Genomic DNA, 20,000 nt, shown 5'->3' with positions numbered 1-20,000 from the left:
GGCAGGCTGCTTTCGCTCGGGTAATGCCACGCAAGCCCAAACAACTCAACACTACTGATCTCTGAGGACCTCTGGAGTCCTTTTTTATTTTGGCTTCTGTTGATCCAATTCAGTCATATCACCCAATATGAAGAAATGTGTTAATGTTTGAATACTAGTTGTGGTGAAATCCAGTTTCGAGGTCAGTCATTAAAATTAATTTCATAGAGTTGAAGTATTCAATGTCTTTAATTGTTCTTGCTGTGTTTTAAAAATATGTTGTGTTTTTTTTTACTGCATCGTCCCCAGGTCTTCTAAAATCCTTCTTTGAGGTTCTAGAGTTGCTTTCTTAGAAATGTCAGGCTTTGCTTGGACAAACTATTAAAACGTTAATCCACATTATGAGCCACAGTGCAACCTGATGTCCGTTTGTTTTGTTTTTTTAATATGTAGAGAAAACCTGGTTGATCCACTTGCTTGACTTGTACCTCCTCCTAACCCTGAGAGTCTTATGCATCTTTAAAAAGCACTTGCTAAAACTCTTTAATTGGGAAGTCCTTAGTTATGATGAACAAAGGCCACGTTGTCCTGAGTACTTGTTGTCTTTGTAGTACTGTAGTGTTTCCTTTGTGGTGTTCAGGCTCAGAGGACAGCAAGTTCTGTCTGGCAGCTGATGGTCCTACAGAGTGACGGTCAGGTTTCCTCCATGTCCATCAGTGAAGCCCAGCAGCAGGGCTACAGCCTGACCACCACCGCCCACAGGGTGGTGCTTCGATCGCAGTACAAACAGCCGCACGCTGAGCTGATAATGGTGGGTAAACATGGAGGGAGAAAAGAGCTACATGGCTTCTGTATAACAAACACTTTCAATGAAAAGTTGGCCACAACTGACTGAAGGAACACTTTGAGGGCTCTCCCTGATGGTGTGCTCTACAACACTAACATGTTCAGTAAATTGTTTTGATGCATTGTTTATGTTTACACAGGTGAATTTTGTTTCTGTGGCTCAATTGAAATGTCCACCTGAACGTGCAGACTTCAGACGTGTACTGCAGCGTGTTTACTGTCATGCTAAGTGTGCGAGAGGATTTGGCAATGGGGACAAACTGCAAACACCAAAGTTTGTCCATTTAACAGTACAGATTTATTTGGCATATTCTGAGTACACATACCTTATTTCATGGAGTGATATTATGTTAACAAAATGGGGGGGGGGAAAGGTCTTCACCTCAGCTGAACCCTACTCGCGTCCACAGGAAGTCCACTTCAGGGCTCCTGTGGATTTGGAAAGTTTTCAGCACTTTCCTTCAATCCGTGAGTCCGCAGGTACAGGTTGTCAAACTGATGTTTCTATCTGAGACGTGAGGGACTTGGAACACTTTTTAGAATATGCAACATTTATGTTAATATTAAGTGTATTAAGTGTTGAACACTGCGGTAGGTCTTTAACAAATTAAATTCTGATGTTTGCCATCAGGTGGATGGCGTCCCCATGGAGGTCATCCGGATTTCTCTGTTCTTGAAGCAGAAGCTGATGGTGATGATGATTGATGTATCCATGGCCTGCACAGTCAGTAAGTTCTACACAGACACACCTGAACAGGAAGCTGTTTCTGTCAGTGAATGGTGTGGTGTGTGATTCTGTTGATCCTGTCCCAGATTTCGGTACTTTCGACGGTGCTCGGCTGCTCTGGGACATCCCCCGGGTTGTGACCCCCCTGATCGGGGAGGGGGCTGGGTTTGAAAGTCGAAGCGTAAACCTGGGGGTGGAGGGGCTGCTGCTAGACGAACCCACCACTGCTGCCAGAGGATTCAGTGTAGTCCAACAAGGACATCTGATCCAGATCGGGGTTCCTTTTGGGGCAGAGGGTGGCTACAGGAAGGTACAGTGAGTCGGGCCCAAGCCTCAGACCAGGACAAGGTTTTGATGAGCACTGATTCTTTTGTTATGAGCAGATGACACATGTTATCAAGTTTCTTCTTCTCTGCAGAGTTTGGTGGAGAACAGCGTGTACAAGGAGATGTATGTGATCTTCCTGATGTACGAACATGTCTTCTCTCTTCTGTATGACGATGGCAGCAGCATCGACACGAGACACCGAATGCTCAGAGTGCTCGACACACCACTGCTCTGCCGTCCACCCTTCAGCTTTGACCGTAAGTGGAGTCCCGCCCCCCCGCCGCCCCGGTTTGTGGACCACCTACTGGTCTCTACTGTCCTCAGTCTGCCTCAGATTGGGGTTCATGCCCTCCTGTGGGCTGCCAAAAAGCTCCTTGTCATGAGTCATACAAATGTAGATAATTGGTACACATTAGTCAGTGTCTCCTCGGTTAGGTTAATGGCAACTTTGGAGTGCTGACCACTGTTGCTCATATGAAAAGTAAAAGTTCAAACTCTGGGATGGGGTTAAAAACAGGGTAAATGTATAGATAACTTTAATGACTGAATCAAAATGCCAGCTGTCATGTTTCAGTGTCTGCTGTCAGGACATCTTCTATCATGACCTCCATTTCTTCCTGTAGAAACGACGAGTGATGACCAGGTGTTCAGTGTCTACCTGGGAAATATTCCTGCTGATGTCCTATTGGAAGAAGTGCAGATAAATGGGAAGCAGCTGATGATGTCAGAAGGTGTTGGGTTGGGCTACAGCATCAGTCCCATTGTTCACATCAACGGTAGCCGAGCCTATGAGCTACGGCTGCCGTTTGAGGACACCCTCGTCTATCGGATGGTGAGGTTCACACAGGATCACTTCCTTGGACCTTTTCAGTGATGGTGGTCATTGCTGTATTTGATGTGCTTGTCCATGTTGTCATGTAATCTACATTACAGCCGCTCAACCAATCAGGAGAAACGGCACTGCCATGACCCCTCAAAGTACAGAACTCATATTTGTACATGATTTATGTTTAAGTTTAGGTTCAGCAGTAACCAGGATTTAACCTGTGTGTTTGGGGTTTTTTAAATTTTTTTTTTTTCATTTGTAACTTTGGGTTGAGTTGAATCATCTCGGCCTGGCTGTGGTCCAGTTTTGGTCATTGTCTGCCTTACAAATGCCTTGTGTAGGACTACTTCAGGCCTGATTTGTGTTTTCAGCCTGAGTGTAGCTGTCACTGCACTAGCACTAATGCCAGTGTACATGTCAACTAGGCCTTAATCATCATCATTGTTGTGATGTGAAATCACTGTCAATTATGATCGTGATGTAGAGCAGAACAGTGGAAACAAAGGGACTGTCAATGTTTTTAGAAATGTCTCTGAACCTTTATTTCCGTACAGTTTTAATCCTTGTAATTAATCCTGCAGGATTCATCACTACAGTCTTAAGTGATATCTGCCTCATAAAAAGGCAGAAGATTCACTTTTTAAAAGAGAATTTATCTGGGAAGCACTCAAAGTTTTTTCTCAACAGTACCTGGGTCAAGGTGTGGTGCAATACTCCATAGATGTAAACTTCACTTTAACCATCATGCCCCAGAGAGCCTCCTACTACCATCACACATTCATCACAGCACGAGTATTCAATACATGTGAGTACATTTACTCATCTGCTCCACTCAAGTCTTAAAGATGTCACTGCTCTATAGTACCGAGACTCAGAACAGCCTTGTTTTAAAATGCAGACTTTGTCCTTTAAAGTCCCTCCAGAGATCACTGCTCAGTGTTCAGACGGAGGACTCACCTTCAGCGTGGTCAGACCACCTCGAGCTGAGAGTCTCTGGGAGGTGGGCATCAACCATGAACCTCTGACATCACAGCTAGCGGAACAAAGGGGGTACCGCCTTTACAACGACACCCAGAGAACTACTCTGGAAGTCCCTGTGTTCTCCATCGGGTACAACTATGAAGTAAGAATCCATGACGCATGGGGGTCATATGCTAAAAACTGACATTTGGGGTTCTGTAATAAATTCAGGTACAGTGTTTCTTCCAGTTCACTGAGTTACTGAAACTAAGTTTCTAGATCACAGCGAACTGACAGATGAAGGCAACAGGGAATCCATATCTGTCCTAATGTACATTAAAAAAATTCATCAATAGCCCTACAGTCAATACGCCATAAGAAGAGCACTCAATCTAACCTATGTCATCTTGTTTTCAGGACATTAACTTGTCAAACTTTTATGGAACATTTAAACTTGTTCTGAGAGACTCCAAAACTCTGGAGGTACAGACGTCCACCTCCAAACGCTGCCTTTTCAACACACAGGACATGATAGGTAACCTCGCCTCTACAGCCCTTACATTTACTCTGATTGGTTGCCCCCTGAGTCAGGTACCACCCTAACACAGCCGTCTGTGGTGTCAGTTTGTTCTGCAGACGGGACCATGACGGTGGTGACGACGCCAACCTCCACCTGGCCTACACTGCAGCCTGAAGGAACCACTCTACTGGATCCCACCTGTGGACCCAAACAGACAGATGGAGCCAGAGTCCTGTTTGAGTTCAGGCCAGACTCATGTGGGACCAGGGCCATGGTACGAATCCAAAAAATGTGTAAATGTAAAGATGTGGTACAGTTTAGTAAGTGAGCATTTTTAACAGGTTGGGGAGTCATACATGGTCTATGAGAACGAAATCCTCCATGACAGACAGATGATCGCAGATGGACCAAACTTCATCTCCAGAGATTCTCAGTTCAAGTAAGGAGAACAAACCTGAAAAACACTTCATGACCTGGCAGTTCCTGGTTCTCGGTTAGACTCTGACTGCTGCAATCAGTACCTAAAACAAATACTTGACTCAAACATAAAAGACTTAAACAGTCTGATTCTTGAACAGGTTGACAGTGAGGTGCTTCTATCCACTCAGTGGACTCAACAGACTGTCTGTGGATAGGATCTTCAGCTCAGCTACTCCTGGATTTGGTTCTGTCAAAGTCTTCAAAAGCATTAAAGGTCAGTCAGTTATTAACGATGCAAACTGAGTTTGGTTGGAATCACAGAATTTTAAACATTTTCACTTTTCAGCAGGTCCAGCAAATGAACCCCCTGCCAAAGACTGTTCGTACCAGGTTTCTAGAAATGGTGACAAAACTCTGACTAAACAGATCCATGAGAACACTCAAGCAGTGGGAATCCTGCCTCCCACAAGTCTCTGGACTCGACCCAGACCTGGACCCAGCCATTTCATCACAGTGCCATCCAGACACAACAAGCTGATCTACTCCTCTCAAAACCAACAACCTTCTCCAAACCTCAATCTCTCTCCTCCTCCTGAAGGTGTGTCCGTTGGTACCCACCAATCCCATCCCAGTCATCTCATGTCCATGACCCAGGAACATCGTGAATCTGGATCTCCAACAGGCGACCATTTCCCAAATTATCTTCCCAGACATGACCATTCACCAAGCATTAACTTCCACAGGTCAAACCTCAACACACCAAGCTTCAATGTTGGAGTGACAGGAGAAAATTCTGAACTCACTAAGGCCGGCCCAGCACAGGGCTTCAGTACTTCAAGCAGGAGTCCTGGTTCTGCTGTTGTTGGAGTGTTGCATGTCAACTCAGGAAGCTCCAGTCAGACTCTGACACTTCAGGGTCTGAACAGTTTCGGTGATAATGTTGGCCAAAATAATGTCATTCAGCCAGATCAAGACCTGCAGAACCTTCAAGTCAACTTTTCTCTTGGCATGCAGGAACTGACCCAACCACACAAGGCCAGTCTGGATTTAAGATTTTATGGGTCCTCAGAAGGGAGGATGGAAATGACGAGACCTGAAGCGATACCAGGGTACCTGCCTCAAAGTGGGTATGATGCTTCTCAAACCTCTCCACTTCAACCAGCCCCCAAGCCACCAGCTCAGCACAGCAGACAACTACTCCAGCCTGGTAGAGACCAGACATACGTCCCTGCTAACACCTTCACATCCCAATATACAGTTTCCAACATGTTGGAGGACAGACGGGGATCTCTCAGCACTGAACCAATGTCTACTGCAACCAGCCAAGTAGACCAAAACCTGGAGAGACCAGGGTCTATTGAGAGAAGGAACACTGAGACTGTTTATACAAAGGTGAAGAATATCCGAGTCAAACCACTGACCAAATTCCTTTCGTCTGTACAGCATCCCAACCAGAATACTTTTGCTCAACAACCAAATGTACAAATCTCAAGTCCCTCTCGGTATGCCACTGGTTCGACAGCAGTCGGCAGGGGAGGGAGCCGCTGGGCATCCCAACAGCTTCCTGAACCGAGACGTTCAAACATGAGACAGGAACATGTCCCCGAGAGAACTGGTGTGTTATCACTGACGCCGGAAAAAGGTGTTTATACTATCAAATCTGACCAATCCGCAGCGATCCACCTCACTGATCTGTCTCCAAACCAGCAGAAACCAGTCCAATCAGAGGCTAAGACGGGAAACGGTGGAGGTCAAAAGCCTGTTTCTACTCAGGGAAACGTCCTTCAAGCAAAAGGTTGGGTTGAGAATCTGAAACCAAATATTATTCAGATATGACACCGATTCTTAGGAGACCAGTGGAGCAACAAGTTAACTGTTTTCCCTGTGGCCTCTGCCGCTGTTACAGATTTAAGGTTTAGCTTTTAGTCTGGCTAGCTAAGCTCACTGTGATGAGGTGTGTGCATGTGTCTCCAAACTAAATCTTTCTCTATTCTTGTAATCATCCTCAACATCAGGACAGCCTCATAACAGAGTCAGAATTGTTCCTGGCCTGCCTGGAAGATTTAAAAATAATGAAGTTCAGTCTGACTCCAGAGGAGGAACCGGCAGGAGGTCCTACCTGAGCTTCACACCACAGACTATCACAAACGCTGCTGTCAACATCAGAGACTATCTGTCCAACAGTCCCACTGCCGGAGCAGCTGGCTCTACTGGGTCTCACACAGGTCCTAATGGTTCTGGTGGTTCGGAGCTCGACAGCCACACCACATCAGACTGCAGTGGTCCGTATGGAGCCAGTGTTCACCGAGGCATCATGAGAGGTACTCAAGACAGATCTTTATATTCTGAACTACTGTTTATGTGATCATGGACTGAGTTAAATGGTCTCAGGATGTCAGTTCACTGGCTGTTGTTGCTTCTGAGGGTGTAAACATGTTTTTGTTGTCTTAGGTAAAGAGATCAGCTGATGAAGAACAGAAACTTGAACGAACAGTCTGATTCAATAAAACTTCAGTTTGTTTACATTCAGCAGTTTGTTGCCATGTTACTGCTCAGGTGAAAAATGGGTGTATGCAGAAAAAATATCTGATTCATTGTTAAAAATGATGTTAACTTCCTGCAGTCATCGAACACATATCTTAGGTGTATAACATAGAGATGACCCTGAATAAACCAGATGAACCACAGACAGAACAACAGTAATAATAAATTATGACTATTTTAATGTCAATATTGGAGAGAAAATAAGAATGGAGTGTCATCCTCATGATCTATGCTGGACCAGAAAACTTTTGCTATAAAATTGTTTTTCAGACTTTCAACAAATGTTGTTTAGAGTTTGGAGCGTTGTCTTATTCCAAAACTGTGAAGACCAAAAACCAAAAACATACTCCATCAAAACATTTGTCTGTGCCAGACTCCATTCAGAAATATGACAATTTAGTGTTTCACTGCCTATTGTAAAATAGTGCCTGAACAAATGTTGACTACTGAGCTACTTTTCTACTGACTTCAGTTCAGTAGTGAATGTTTGTCTCACCGTCAGCAGAGACGAACTGTCCCACAGCAGATGAAACTCCTCCACTTCCCTCCACAAACTGGACCTCAGAGACGATGATGTTGTCCTCGAGAACAGAACCACAGCCGGTACACACCGCGCTGCCCCGGGCCTGGTCCACGTCTATATCTGACCCCCCACAGGTCCGGCACACCCTGGAGCTCATGGTGGACCGGGTCAGAGATCAACACACCTGCAGGGGAGGATGGAACTGACTGTCAACACTGTGATAACTGCCGCGGTTATTACAGCCATTACATCCACTGTGCAGCGTGTCAGTTCAGTGAGGATACAGACTGACTGTCACTGCGTCAATTATAAACGAGTTGTTAAATAAAAAGAACTGCTGTGTCTCTGTACTGACGTAAGATCTGTTATTAATCGATCAACAGTAAATGACTGTTTATCTACTGCCGTGTGAAATAACAGTGAACGATAACACACAGCTCACATAACAGATCGATTAAATACAGTTTAAACAGCTGGTCTGAGACTGAGCGCTTTAACCGATCCTTCAGACTGAACCAGTGAACGGTGATTAAACGAACTCACCGCCGGCAGGATCCAGTCCTCACAACAGAGCCACTCCGGCGGTTAGAAACGGGACGGAGCCGTTTGTGCGTCCAGTCTTATTTTTTCATCAGAATCCATTTTCTTCTTCTGTCATATCGACCTACGCACCATCATCAACTGTTTACTGAACCGGTTTAACGTTTCAATACTAATAATTGATCAGAGAATAGCTTCTGATGGGTCTTTCGGGAGGTTTGTTTTCTTGCTATGGCGCAGCTGAGTGACGTCACTGAATCCGGAGTTCACGGGGGTGTTTGTCGATCGATGACGGAAATATTTGGTGTTAAAAATTAAATGTTTTCGTTTCCGTTTTTTGCTGTAAACCAAACGGTATGTTTCACGCGCATCATTATAAAACTGACATTATTTTTATATTTAAACTGGGTCTGTTCGCCCCCTACATATCTGGACAAATGGTTCCGACCGACGGCACGTGATGACGTCTGTCCTTCGGGCGGGTATTTGGCGGTGTGGAGCTGCTCGGGCAGAAAGACGAACACATTAAGTGATTGTGCAGGAAGTCGTTGTTTGTGTGTTTGTGGCTGAAGCGGCGGCGGGGACAGCATGTCCTCTGCGGGGAGATGGACTGGCACCAGCTGGACCTCAGCCCGAGGATCACCGCGGCTGTGAGGAGAGGTGACAGCCGCAGCTCCAGACTGCATTCAGAAACTCGACACGTATATTTAATCCCTTATTGTTTAATGTAGTGACATTACAGAACATAACTTTACACGTTGTCATACACTTCATGTTTTAGTAGTATAATCGGCACACAATGTATAATACAGTATTCGAGAGTTTTGAGTTTTATACACATTTGCTAAAATCCTCAAACGTTAAAGTCTGACTTAAAACCGCAAGATTCTGTATTGAGTTCTTTTGTCTGGTTCTTAAAGCAGAACTGTGGGTGTTTAGTGTTGCTGTGTGCTGCATGTCAACACATTTCTCTCCTCAAATAATAATGATAATATTTACAGGTGTATAATGTCAGGCAGAATGTAGTAATGTTGTTCAGATGCTCCAAAGTCCTCAAAGCTTCCTCAATTTAAAAGGTGTCTGAGTACTCTAGTTAAAACACAACTTATTATTATTGTTGTTGTTGTTGTTACTATGATCATTGTCACCATGTTGGTTGGTTTTTTACCTCCAGCTAAACTGAAGTGTGTCCAGGACGTGTTGTGTGTTTCTGGTCTGGACCTGCAGAGACTCACCGGTCTGTCCCGCTCAGACGTCCAGCAGCTGATCACTGCTGCCGCCACCGCCTGCAGACCTCATCCTCCAGTCCCGGGTAAGACCAGGGCTCCGTTGCACAACACTAGGATAAGGGATTAAGCCGGGATATCTTGGTTATCCTGGCTCAATTTATCCGTCATCCGGTTGCACAAAAGCGGGATAGGGGGCAGTAGGATATGTTATGGTATAAGTTACCATGGAGATTTATTCTGTGGAGCTAGCCTGCTCCAGACCAGGCTAACAGCCAGGCTAACAGCCAGACTAACAGCCAGGATCTATTTAATCTCATCCCTTATCTCAGTCAGCAGTCCCCACACATGGAAACCAATAGTTATTCCACTGCCCACTACACATTGTTATCACATATAACTAGACCCACTGTCATTATTTAAATGTTTGTGATCATTAATTTCAATTATTTTGGATAAATTATGATTTTGGATGATGTTGCTATCATTAGATAATTTACAGTTTCCCATAGACTATAAGGCTTTATATAAAATGACGGAATATTAGGGCCACAGAGAAAAAAAAAAAATTCACAGACTTCGAGAATAAAGTCATAATATTGTAACCTGTTGTTTTAGAGGAGGAGAGGTGTTAAAATGAGGGCTGTGGAGCATTTTGTGGAATTGTACTTCAGTATAGGTTTCACAAACAAGGAGATACTTAATCTTTTGGCACATCAGCATCACATTGTCATAAGTATCAGGACTTTAAAAAGAATATGCAAGAAAATGCATCTTTTAGGCAGAAAGAATCAGTCTCATAAATGTATGACTTTTTCTTTCTTCCTCAGTGTGGCCCGAATACTCCGTTGTATAAAATACACATCCCATATAATTATAAATACACATCAAAGTGTAACATTATGTTCCTTTATTGAATAAGGACAAAGCAAAACAGGTAAACCATCAGCTCCTTTCAGAACTGAAGTCACACAGTGACTCTACAAGATGGAAAGCACAGAATCAAAGCATATTATACAACACAAGCATAAATACACATTCCAAGGTCTGTATATAATAATACACCCTGCATGTCTGCACACTGAAATAAATGCAGGACAAATCCATACACATCAAATGAACAGACAAATGAGTGGATGCAGTAGCCTCCCTGCAAGCTTACACAGTATACAGCACAAACATCAAAGAGGCCAAATCAATTTAAATTAACAAAATAAATAAATAAAAAACACAAATTCCTCTGCCACTGCAGAACATATTTAACTGGAATTTAAAGCATAGTAACTAAAATCATTGAACACATATTGGTCCCTCACTCACATTGTCAGAGCAGAAAGGAACACACCGTTTTGGGCCTTCATGTAGGCTATTGGCTCACTTGACTTTACGAGGATTGACCTTTTATTTTTTTATTTAAGGTGTGTCATCTTCTTGGAGCTGGGGAGGAAAGAGAATAATGATTAATACATTTGTGTTACAGTCAGCATACAGTGTGCACTGAAGGCATAACTCACCTCCCGCTCAAGTTTTTTTATTTCAAGGTCCAATTTTTTAATTGTCTTCATTTTTATTTCGGACTCCAGTGCAAGGTTTTCCATCCGTCTCTTCTTGTACTGCATGTCTATATCTGCCAGTTGTATTTGGCCCCGGAGGTGGTTATTATTATATTTATTAGCTCATCTATTTATCAAAGAGTTATACAGTCTGATGGAGTTACATTTACACAGTTTCACTCATATCTGCAGTCCATTTCAATTAAAAATTCAACTGATTCATAATCAGAGTACAACTGTGTTTTTGGAGATGTGAATGAACTATTTGGATTGTTATTGTGATGTTTCAGCAGAGCGGTGAGTGTGTAATTGTGCACTACTTACACATTCAGGCGGTCAGCAATACTTTGCCACGCTTTTTCTCTTTATCACTGTGGCGGTGTTGCCTTTCTTTTTGATTATGTCTTTTACCTCCTCGTATGCCTCCATGAGGATTTCTGCCTCCGACGCTCTACTTGCCATGGTGAATCAGTGAATCTGTGATCGGTGGCGGGGGGGGAGCCGTGAGCGCGCACTTATCCAGGATTGGTTTCACCTGGCTTGATGAATCCGTGTCAGCTCATCCTGGCTTGGTCTTTGTGCAACCAATTAAGCCTGGACGCTCTTGTTCTGGATTCATTGAGCTCAGCTCAGTCACTGATCCTGGATGTCGTAATCCTATTTTTGTGCAACGGGCCCCAGAACTGATGCAATCTGAGGGAATGTCACAAAATCATTTCTGTGTGTGTGTGTGTGTGTGTGTGTGTGTGTGTGTGTGTGTGTGTAGCCCTCCTGCTTCATCGTGGGGAGTGTCGCAGGTTGGAGTCTGGTCTCAGACTCAGTGTCGGGTGTCCGGTGCTGGATGAGCTGCTGAGGGGGGGTCTTCCTGTAGGGGGCGTCACTGAGCTGTCAGGAGAGAGTGGAGCAGGGAAGACGCAGCTGGCTCTGCAGCTCTGTCTGTCTGTACAGTACCCAACACAGCATGGAGGACTGAACTCAGGTCAGTGAACACACCGTCCAGATAATGGACTGATGTGACACCTCACTCACTGTTCCGCCTCAGTAACTGCTGCCACTGGCTGTTATCAGTTGTTGAAGCAGTATGTGAGGATGGGATGCGTTCACTGACCTGTCTCTCTGTAGGAGCCGTGTATATCTGCACTGAGGACGTCTTTCCAAGCAGTCGTCTACAGCAGCTGATCTCAGATCAGTCCTGTCTTCGCTCTGATGTCCCTCCCACTCTGATCAGCAGACTCCAGTTCAGTGATCATGTTTACATCGAACACACGGCTGACCTTGTGAGTGTGTGTGTGTGAGCCGGACTGTGTGCATGCATGTGTGTGTGACTGTTGGCATACTGACAGGTGTTTGTTTTACCTGAAGGAGTCCCTCCAGGTGTGTCTGTCGCGCCGTGTCCCCCTCCTGTTGGCTCGTGGTGCGGTCCGCCTCCTGGTCGTTGACTCTGTGGCGGCTCTGTTCAGGTGTGAGTTCCAGGCTTCTGATTGGCTGGAGAGGACCAAACAGCTGCTCAGCTTTTCCTCGACACTGCATCACCTGAGCCAGGAGTTCAACACACCTGTCCTCTGTATCAACCAGGTAACACACTGACAGGTGTTTGTGAATTCATGTCAGTCTGTACAGCTGATCCAGCTGTGATCAACAGACGGCAGATCAGGAGCGGTACCTCTCCTGTAGAGTTTTAATTGCACCACTTGGACCTGTGGTGTCCAAGTGAGTGAAGGAGAGGTACCACAGGTCCAGGTGTGTGAAGGAGAGGTACCACAGGTCCAGGTGTGTGAAGGAGAGGTACCACAGGTCCAAGTGTGTGAAGGAGAGGTACCACAGGTCCAAGTGTGTGAAGGAGAGGTACCACAGGTCCAAGTGTGTGAAGGAGAGGTACCACAGGTCCAAGTGTGTGAAGGAGAGGTACCACAGGTCCAGGTGTGAAGGAGAGGTATCACAGGTCCAAGTGTGTGAAGGAGAGGTACCACAGGTCCAGGTGTGTGAAGGAGAGGTACCACAGGTCCAAGTGTGTGAAGGAGAGGTACCACAGGTCCAAGTGAGTGAAGGAGAGGTACCACAGGTCCAAGTGTGTGAAGGAGAGGTACCACAGGTCCAAGTGAGTGAAGGAGAGGTACCACAGGTCCAAGTGTGTGAAGGAGAGGTACCACAGGTCCAAGTGAGTGAAGGAGAGGTATCACAGGTCCAAGTGAGTGAAGGAGAGGTACCACAGGTCCAAGTGAGTGAAGGAGAGGTACCACAGGTCCAAGTGTGTGAAGGAGAGGTACCACAGGTCCAAGTGAGTGAAGGAGAGGTACCACAGGTCCAAGTGAGTGAAGGAGAGGTACCACAGGTCCAGGTGTGTGAAGGAGAGGTACCACAGGTCCAAGTGTGTGAAGGAGAGGTACCACAGGTCCAAGTGTGTGAAGGAGAGGTACCACAGGTCCAAGTGAGTGAAGGAGAGGTACCACAGGTCCAGGTGTGTGAAGGAGAGGTACCACAGGTCCAAGTGAGTGAAGGAGAGGTACCACAGGTCCAAGTGTGTGAAGGAGAGGTACCACAGGTCCAAGTGAGTGAAGGAGAGGTATCACAGGTCCGGGTGTGTGAAGGAGAGGTATCACAGGTCCAAGTGAGTGAAGGAGAGGTACCACAGGTCCAAGTGAGTGAAGGAGAGGTATCACAGGTCCGGGTGTGTGAAGGAGAGGTACCACAGGTCCAAGTGAGTGAAGGAGAGGTACCACAGGTCCAAGTGAGTGAAGGAGAGGTATCACAGGTCCGGGTGTGTGAAGGAGAGGTACCACAGGTCCAGGTGTGTGAAGGAGAGGTACCACAGGTCCAAGTGTGTGAAGGAGAGGTACCACAGGTCCAAGTGTGAAGGAGAGGTACCACAGGTCCAAGTGAGTGAAGGAGAGGTACCACAGGTCCAAGTGTGTGAAGGAGAGGTACCACAGGTCCAGGTGTGTGAAGGAGAGGTATCACAGGTCCAGGTGTGTGAAGGAGAGGTACCACAGGTCCAGGTGTGTGAAGGAGAGGTATCACAGGTCCAAGTGTGTGAAGGAGAGGTACCACAGGTCCAAGTGAGTGAAGGAGAGGTACCACAGGTCCAAGTGTGTGAAGGAGAGGTACCACAGGTCCAAGTGTGTGAAGGAGAGGTACCACAGGTCCAAGTGAGTGAAGGAGAGGTACCACAGGTCCAAGTGTGTGAAGGAGAGGTACCACAGGTCCAGGTGTGTGAAGGAGAGGTACCACAGGTCCAAGTGTGGGAAGGAGAGGTACCACAGGTCCAAGTGTGTGAAGGAGAGGTACCACAGTTCCAAGTGTGTGAAGGAGAGGTACCACAGGTCCAAGTGTGTGAAGGAGAGGTACCACAGGTCCAAGTGTGTGAAGGAGAGGTACCACAGGTCCAAGTGTGTGAAGGAGAGGTATCACAGGTCCAAGTGTGTGAAGGAGAGGTATCACAGGTCCAGGTGTGTGAAGGAGAGGTACCACAGGTCCAAGTGTGAAGGAGAGGTACCACAGGTCCAGGTGTGAAGGAGAGGTACCACAGGTCCAAGTGTGTGAAGGAGAGGTACCACAGGTCCAAGTGTGTGAAGGAGAGGTACCACAGGTCCAAGTGTGTGAAGGAGAGGTACCACAGGTCCAAGTGTGAAGGAGAGGTACCACAGGTCCAGGTGTGTGAAGGAGAGGTACCACAGGTCCAAGTGTGAAGGAGAGGTACCACAGGTCCAGGTGTGAAGGAGAGGTACCACAGGTCCAAGTGTGTGAAGGAGAGGTACCACAGGTCCAGGTGTGTGAAGGAGAGGTACCACAGGTCCAGGTGTGAAGGAGAGGTACCACAGGTCCAAGTGTGAAGGAGAGGTACCACAGGTCCAGGTGTGAAGGAGAGGTACCACAGGTCCAGGTGTGAAGGAGAGGTACCACAGGTCCAGGTGTGAAGGAGAGGTACCACAGGTCCAAGTGTGTGAAGGAGAGGTACCACAGGTCCAGGTGTGTGAAGGAGAGGTACCACAGGTCCAAGTGAGTGAAGGAGAGGTACCACAGGTCCAGGTGTGAAGGAGAGGTACCACAGGTCCAAGTGTGTGAAGGAGGAGGTACCACAGGTCCAGGTGTGTGAAGGAGAGGTACCACAGGTCCAGGTGTGTGAAGGAGAGGTACCACAGGTCCAGGTGTGTGAAGGAGAGGTATCACAGGTCCAAGTGTGTGAAGGAGAGGTACCACAGGTCCAAGTGTGTGAAGGAGAGGTATCACAGGTCCAAGTGTGTGAAGGAGAGGTACCACAGGTCCAGGTGTGTGAAGGAGAGGTACCACAGGTCCAGGTGTGTGAAGGAGAGGTACCACAGGTCCAAGTGTGAAGGAGAGGTACCACAGGTCCAGGTGTGTGAAGGAGAGGTACCACAGGTCCAAGTGTGAAGGAGAGGTACCACAGGTCCAGGTGTGAAGGAGAGGTACCACAGGTCCAGGTGTGAAGGAGAGGTACCACAGGTCCAAGTGTGTGAAGGAGAGGTACCACAGGTCCAGGTGTGTGAAGGAGAGGTACCACAGGTCCAGGTGTGAAGGAGAGGTACCACAGGTCCAAGTGTGAAGGAGAGGTACCACAGGTCCAGGTGTGAAGGAGAGGTACCACAGGTCCAGGTGTGAAGGAGAGGTACCACAGGTCCAAGTGAGTGAAGGAGAGGTACCACAGGTCCAGGTGTGAAGGAGAGGGTACCACAGGTCCAAGTGTGTGAAGGAGAGGTACCACAGGTCCAGGTGTGTGAAGGGAGAGGTACCACAGGTCCAGGTGTGTGAAGGAGAGGTACCACAGGTCCAAGTGTGTGAAGGAGCGGTACCACAGGTCCAAGTGTGAAGGAGAGGTACCACAGGTCCAAGTGTGTGAAGGAGAGGTACCACAGGTCCAGGTGTGAAGGAGAGGTACCACAGGTCCAAGTGTGTGAAGGAGAGGTACCACAGGTCCAGGTGTGTGAAGGAGAGGTACCACAGGTCCAAGTGTGTGAAGGAGAGGTACCACAGGTCCAGGTGTGTGAAGGAGAGGTACCACAGGTCCAGGTGTGTGAAGGAGAGGTACCACAGGTCCAGGTGTGTGAAGGAGAGGTACACAGGTCCAAGTGTGTGAAGGAGAGGTACCACAGGTCCAGTGTGTGAAGGAGAGGTATCACAGGTCCAGGTGTGTGAAGGAGAGGTACCACAGGTCCAGGTGTGTGAAGGAGAGGTATCACAGGTCCAAGTGTGTGAAGGAGAGGTACCACAGGTCCAAGTGTGTGAAGGAGAGGTATCACAGGTCCAGGGTGTGTGAAGGAGAGGTATCACAGGTCCAGGTGTGTGAAGGAGAGGTACCACAGGTCCAAGTGTGTGAAGGAGAGGTACCACAGGTCCAGGTGTGTGAAGGAGAGGTACCACAGGTCCAGGTGTGTGAAGGAGAGGTACCACAGGTCCAGGTGTGTGAAGGAGAGGGCTTCACATGTTCAATGTGCAATAAAAACTCTACATAACTAATTTCTCATCTTCAGTTTAAAATATCTGGACAATTATTATTTGTACATAACAACACACTGTTCATAATTACATACGAGTGTTTCTATTTCTTATCTTTTTGTTATATTTGTAATATGTTATATAATGTATTATAATATTTCTGTCCTTTCGCTGCTGTGATGAAGAAATGTCTGTTTGCAGGTCAACTAAGGGGATTCTGGTTCTGATCCGTTCTGTCCTTTTAACAGAACTTTATTAACAACATGTAGACGCTCCACTTCACGACCAAACCAGAGTTCATTAGAGACACAGTGTGTCCTGCAGGAGATGATTTGCTGTTTTGCTGATCAACAACAGTTTTCATTAAATGTTTGACTTGTTTGTGTTTCAGGTCACTGACGTGTTCAACAGCTCAGACGACACTTTGGGGTAAAAACAATTAACTTTATTTAACTGTGTTCAGTGTTAAAATCTGAAAAACGACTGAAAGACTGAAGTTTGATCAAACAGAAGAACTGCAGCTCAGATGTGAATCAGATGAAGACGTCTAAACATCTGACTGTTCTCTGTTGATTTCATATTTAAAGAGAAAGCGAGCGGCTTCATGAACAGATACTATCAATCAATCAATCTTTATTTGTATGGCGCTTTTCATACGATAAAGTAGCCCAAAGTGCCTCACAGAGATTAAAAACAACAACAGAGATTAAAAACAACAACAGAGATTAAAAACAACAGCAAATAAAATTAAAAAAAGTAAATCAAAAGAACCCAACCCTCCCACCCTCGCACAGAGACATACACACTCACACACACTCACACACACTAGCTGTCACTACAGAGACATGGCCGGGCAGTGAGACCTGAGGCGAGGAGGAAGCTACCTTTAGGGGGGGCCAACCACACTGAGAGAGATCTCGGTCCGAGCCCGCAGGGAGCGCCGCCACAGAGACCCGCCCAACCCGGGCAGACAGGAGGCCCCGCACCACGGTGCAGAGCCCTCTAGACACCCGGGCCGAGACTGTCCATGGGACAGCACCCCCAACAGTAGACCAGAGACAGCTCCCAGTGTGGCAGGCCCCCATGAGGAAACACAGGAGATTAAAAACTGACTAAAACAGTAAAATGAAGCAAAAAGCTAAAAACACGAGAGACTAAATCAGTGATAAAGGACACAAATGCTCTGATTAGTGCCCTGTGTCGTCAGGAGACACGGCGATGTACAGCTGTGTATCGTCAGTATAACTATGAAAGCTGATGCCGTGCCTCCTGATGACGTCCCCAAGTGGAAGCATGTAGAGATTAAAAAGAGTTGGACCTAAAATTGACCCTTGGGGAACCCCACACTTTATTTTGTGGGTTTCTGAGGAACATGTATCCATACTTACAAAGAAATGTCGGTCTGTGAGGTAAGAGACGAACCAGTTAAGAACAGTACCAGAGAGGCCGACCAGGTTCTTCAGTCTATCTAATAAAATGTGATGGTCTGCTGTATTGAAGGCGGCGGTTAGATCCAGCAGAACCAAGACTGTGAGTTCATGGTTGTCTAAGTTGCACCTGATGTCGTTTAAAATCTTTAAAGGGCTGTCTCTGTACTGTGGTTCGTCCTAAAGCCAGACTGATACTTCTCTAAAATGTTGTTTGCTATTTACTTGATTAAAAACAAGTTTTTCCCAAATTTGACTTAAAAATGGTAAGTTGGATACTAAAACTAAAACTTCTTGTTTTGCTTCTCTCAGTCCTCTGTCCTCCAACGTGTCACCAGCTCTGGGGTTGGCCTGGGCCAATCAGGTGATGGTTCGGCTGATGATGCGGCGCCTCCAGGAGACGGTTGCCAGGGGCAACCAGCGCAGCGCCCTCCGCAGGCTGGAGGTGGTGTTCGCGCCTCATCTGGCCCGAGACGGACGAGACGCCGCCGTGTGGCGGGAGGGAGTCCGAGGACTGACGGGCTCGGAGTGCACAGACGTACAACACTAACAAATGTATAGAAACATAACGATGTATAAAAAGCCACAGAAATATATTAAAGTTTGTAATTAAATCAGATGATGTCACAGTTTGAATTTGTAACTCTACATGGACGAACGTTAAAGGGATAGTTGGTGTTTTTTGAAGTGGGGTCATATAAAGTACATATCTATAGTCGATCTGTTTCCTGTAATCACTGATCAGCGCAGCCTCAGTCTGGAGCAGCAGAGAGCCGCTCCAGCCCAGACGCTCAGCTGTGTACTGCAGTGAACGGGTCCAGAGAAAAAGAGAAATTAACCACCGCTGAGGCTGCGCTGATCGCTGATTACAGCAGGAAACAGATCGACTATAGATATGTACTTTATATGACCCCACTTCAAAAAACACCAACTATCCCTTTAACATACAGATGAATGTGAGCTCAGAATACAACAGCATTCTGATGATGTTTCTACACATGTATCCAGGTATTATTACAAACAGTATCCGAGTATTATTACAAACAGTATCCGAGTATTTCTTCCTACTCTATCAGCAGCAGCACATCTCATCAGTGTCTGTTAACTGGCTGTGATCAGAATTCAGTTTTTTTTTTTTTAAAACACAACTCGGATGTTTCTGTTAGACTCTGTCTCCTACAGCAGTTCCTCCTGGTGACGTCAGGTTGCCGTCAGTGCGCCTGCGCGGCTTAACCCCGGTGGACCCACAGATCTGGAAAAGCGGCTTTCAAAATAAAAGTGTGAAAGTAGAAGCTGCTTGTTTGAGCTGTTTTATGACCTGAGCTGAAAAATAAACTGATGATTCCAATAAACGAACTGATTGATAAAGTATTGAAGTGATTCAGCTGAATCATTGATGATGAATGTTTGTAATCTTACTTTCAGGCTTAATTTGACTCTATTCTCCCTGAAACATGTTTTATTATCACATTTCTAAAGCTCAATAATCCTGTCAGGACTCCGTAGGTTCTGTCGTCTCAGTTTTTCAAAGTCTGAACCTCCGGCTGTGTGGATTCTTTTGAAACGAATGACCGGAAGTCATCTTGTTTCCGGTGGTAATCAGGACGCTGATGGTGATGCGCAGCTCGTGAAGCTTCAGAGCAGCAAGATCGAAGATCAACAGAAGGTAGAGTCTGTTTGTTTGTTTGTTTGTTTGTTTGTTTGTTGACTGCAGCAGACTGACATCATCCGTTTATGATCAATACGTCATGAAGAGGTTACATCATCGATACAGAGCGATCATATCAGTGAGTGCACAGAGAGCACACAGCTGATCAGTAATATCTCCTATTGATCCGGACTGATCAGATGGGGACAACTGATCATTTCAAATTAAAAGCCTCGTTTGATAAACAAACAATGTAAAACAACAACAAGAGCTGATGTGGGTGACGTCAGGCCGTTGCCCTGCAAACCGGAAGTCTGATCGATCGTGTTACTGATCAGTTTGCCATGAACATGTTTTCACCTGCAGTGATCAGTTTTATGACAGGTAGCTGTAGTGATGTAATTAAGTTATGATGACGTCATCAGAAAGCAATATAATACAACTCATGATGAAAAATCTGACCAACCAGAGGCCGGAATTGTT

The 20,000-nt window shown here is 46.2% G+C and overlaps 4 protein-coding genes across 8 annotated transcripts in view; 3 read left to right on the top strand and 1 right to left on the bottom strand.

Moving 5' to 3' along the window:
• The window catches only part of LOC115573522 (uncharacterized), an 8,379-nt gene extending 1,245 nt beyond the window's left edge, over nt 1–7,134 (top strand). For 2 of the 3 annotated variants that reach the window (XM_030404310.1, XM_030404312.1), the window contains 15 exons: nt 1–20; nt 620–790; nt 1,457–1,553; nt 1,639–1,862; nt 1,971–2,136; nt 2,503–2,711; nt 3,393–3,510; nt 3,620–3,828; nt 4,083–4,200; nt 4,290–4,459; nt 4,527–4,624; nt 4,764–4,879; nt 4,952–6,400; nt 6,621–6,926; nt 7,057–7,134. The exon at nt 1–20 is cut by the window's left edge and continues 58 nt beyond it. In XM_030404310.1, coding sequence (XP_030260170.1) covers nt 1–20; nt 620–790; nt 1,457–1,553; nt 1,639–1,862; nt 1,971–2,136; nt 2,503–2,711; nt 3,393–3,510; nt 3,620–3,828; nt 4,083–4,200; nt 4,290–4,459; nt 4,527–4,624; nt 4,764–4,879; nt 4,952–6,400; nt 6,621–6,926; nt 7,057–7,073 — 3,488 coding nt within the window. In that variant the 3' untranslated portion in view covers nt 7,074–7,134. The remainder of the gene's footprint in view (nt 21–619; nt 791–1,456; nt 1,554–1,638; nt 1,863–1,970; nt 2,137–2,502; nt 2,712–3,392; nt 3,511–3,619; nt 3,829–4,082; nt 4,201–4,289; nt 4,460–4,526; nt 4,625–4,763; nt 4,880–4,951; nt 6,401–6,620; nt 6,927–7,056) is intronic. The other variant, XM_030404311.1, reaches the window with a different exon arrangement.
• The window catches only part of brf1b (BRF1 general transcription factor IIIB subunit b), a 26,706-nt gene extending 16,964 nt beyond the window's left edge, over nt 1–9,742 (bottom strand). Inside the window, exons 1-2 of one of the 2 annotated variants that reach the window (XM_030404328.1) lie at nt 9,448–9,742; nt 7,646–7,856 (exon numbers count right to left, since the gene is read on the bottom strand). In XM_030404328.1, coding sequence (XP_030260188.1) covers nt 7,646–7,829 — 184 coding nt within the window. In that variant the 5' untranslated portion in view covers nt 7,830–7,856; nt 9,448–9,742. Of the gene's footprint in view, nt 1–7,645; nt 7,857–8,215; nt 8,479–9,447 lie in introns of those variants that run through there. The other variant, XM_030404327.1, reaches the window with a different exon arrangement.
• xrcc3 (X-ray repair complementing defective repair in Chinese hamster cells 3) lies at nt 8,658–18,486 on the top strand. The gene is made up of 7 exons (XM_030404334.1): nt 8,658–8,872; nt 9,387–9,524; nt 11,758–11,970; nt 12,114–12,268; nt 12,354–12,566; nt 16,834–16,871; nt 18,182–18,486. The coding sequence occupies exons 1-7, from the start codon at nt 8,818–8,820 to the stop codon at nt 18,417–18,419; spliced, it is 1,050 nt and encodes a 349-aa protein (XP_030260194.1). The 5' UTR covers nt 8,658–8,817; the 3' UTR covers nt 18,420–18,486.
• A 922-nt stretch (nt 18,487–19,408) lies between these two features.
• Nucleotides 19,409–20,000, top strand: part of serpina10a (serpin peptidase inhibitor, clade A (alpha-1 antiproteinase, antitrypsin), member 10a) — a 4,082-nt gene continuing 3,490 nt past the window's right edge. The window contains exon 1 of one of the 2 annotated variants that reach the window (XM_030404333.1): nt 19,409–19,535. The gene's annotated coding sequence lies outside the window, so the exon portion shown is untranslated. The remainder of the gene's footprint in view (nt 19,536–20,000) is intronic. The other variant, XM_030404332.1, reaches the window with a different exon arrangement.

This window comes from Sparus aurata, chromosome 22 (genome assembly GCF_900880675.1).
Source record: "Sparus aurata chromosome 22, fSpaAur1.1, whole genome shotgun sequence".
Classification (NCBI taxonomy): Eukaryota; Metazoa; Chordata; class Actinopteri; order Spariformes; family Sparidae; genus Sparus; species Sparus aurata.
This window is presented reverse-complemented; position numbering and strand designations above follow the sequence as displayed.

Bases quoted from the DNA above. Each gene is read 5' to 3' on its own strand.
- xrcc3 (XM_030404334.1), top strand. From the start codon at position 8,818: ATGGACTGGCACCAGCTGGACCTCAGCCCGAGGATCACCGCGGCTGTG. The intron at 9,525-11,757 runs GTAAGACCAGGG...GTGTGTGTGTAG, and splicing joins ACCTCATCCTCCAGTCCCGG to CCCTCCTGCTTCATCGTGGG. The intron at 12,567-16,833 runs GTAACACACTGA...TTTGTGTTTCAG, and splicing joins CTGTCCTCTGTATCAACCAG to GTCACTGACGTGTTCAACAG.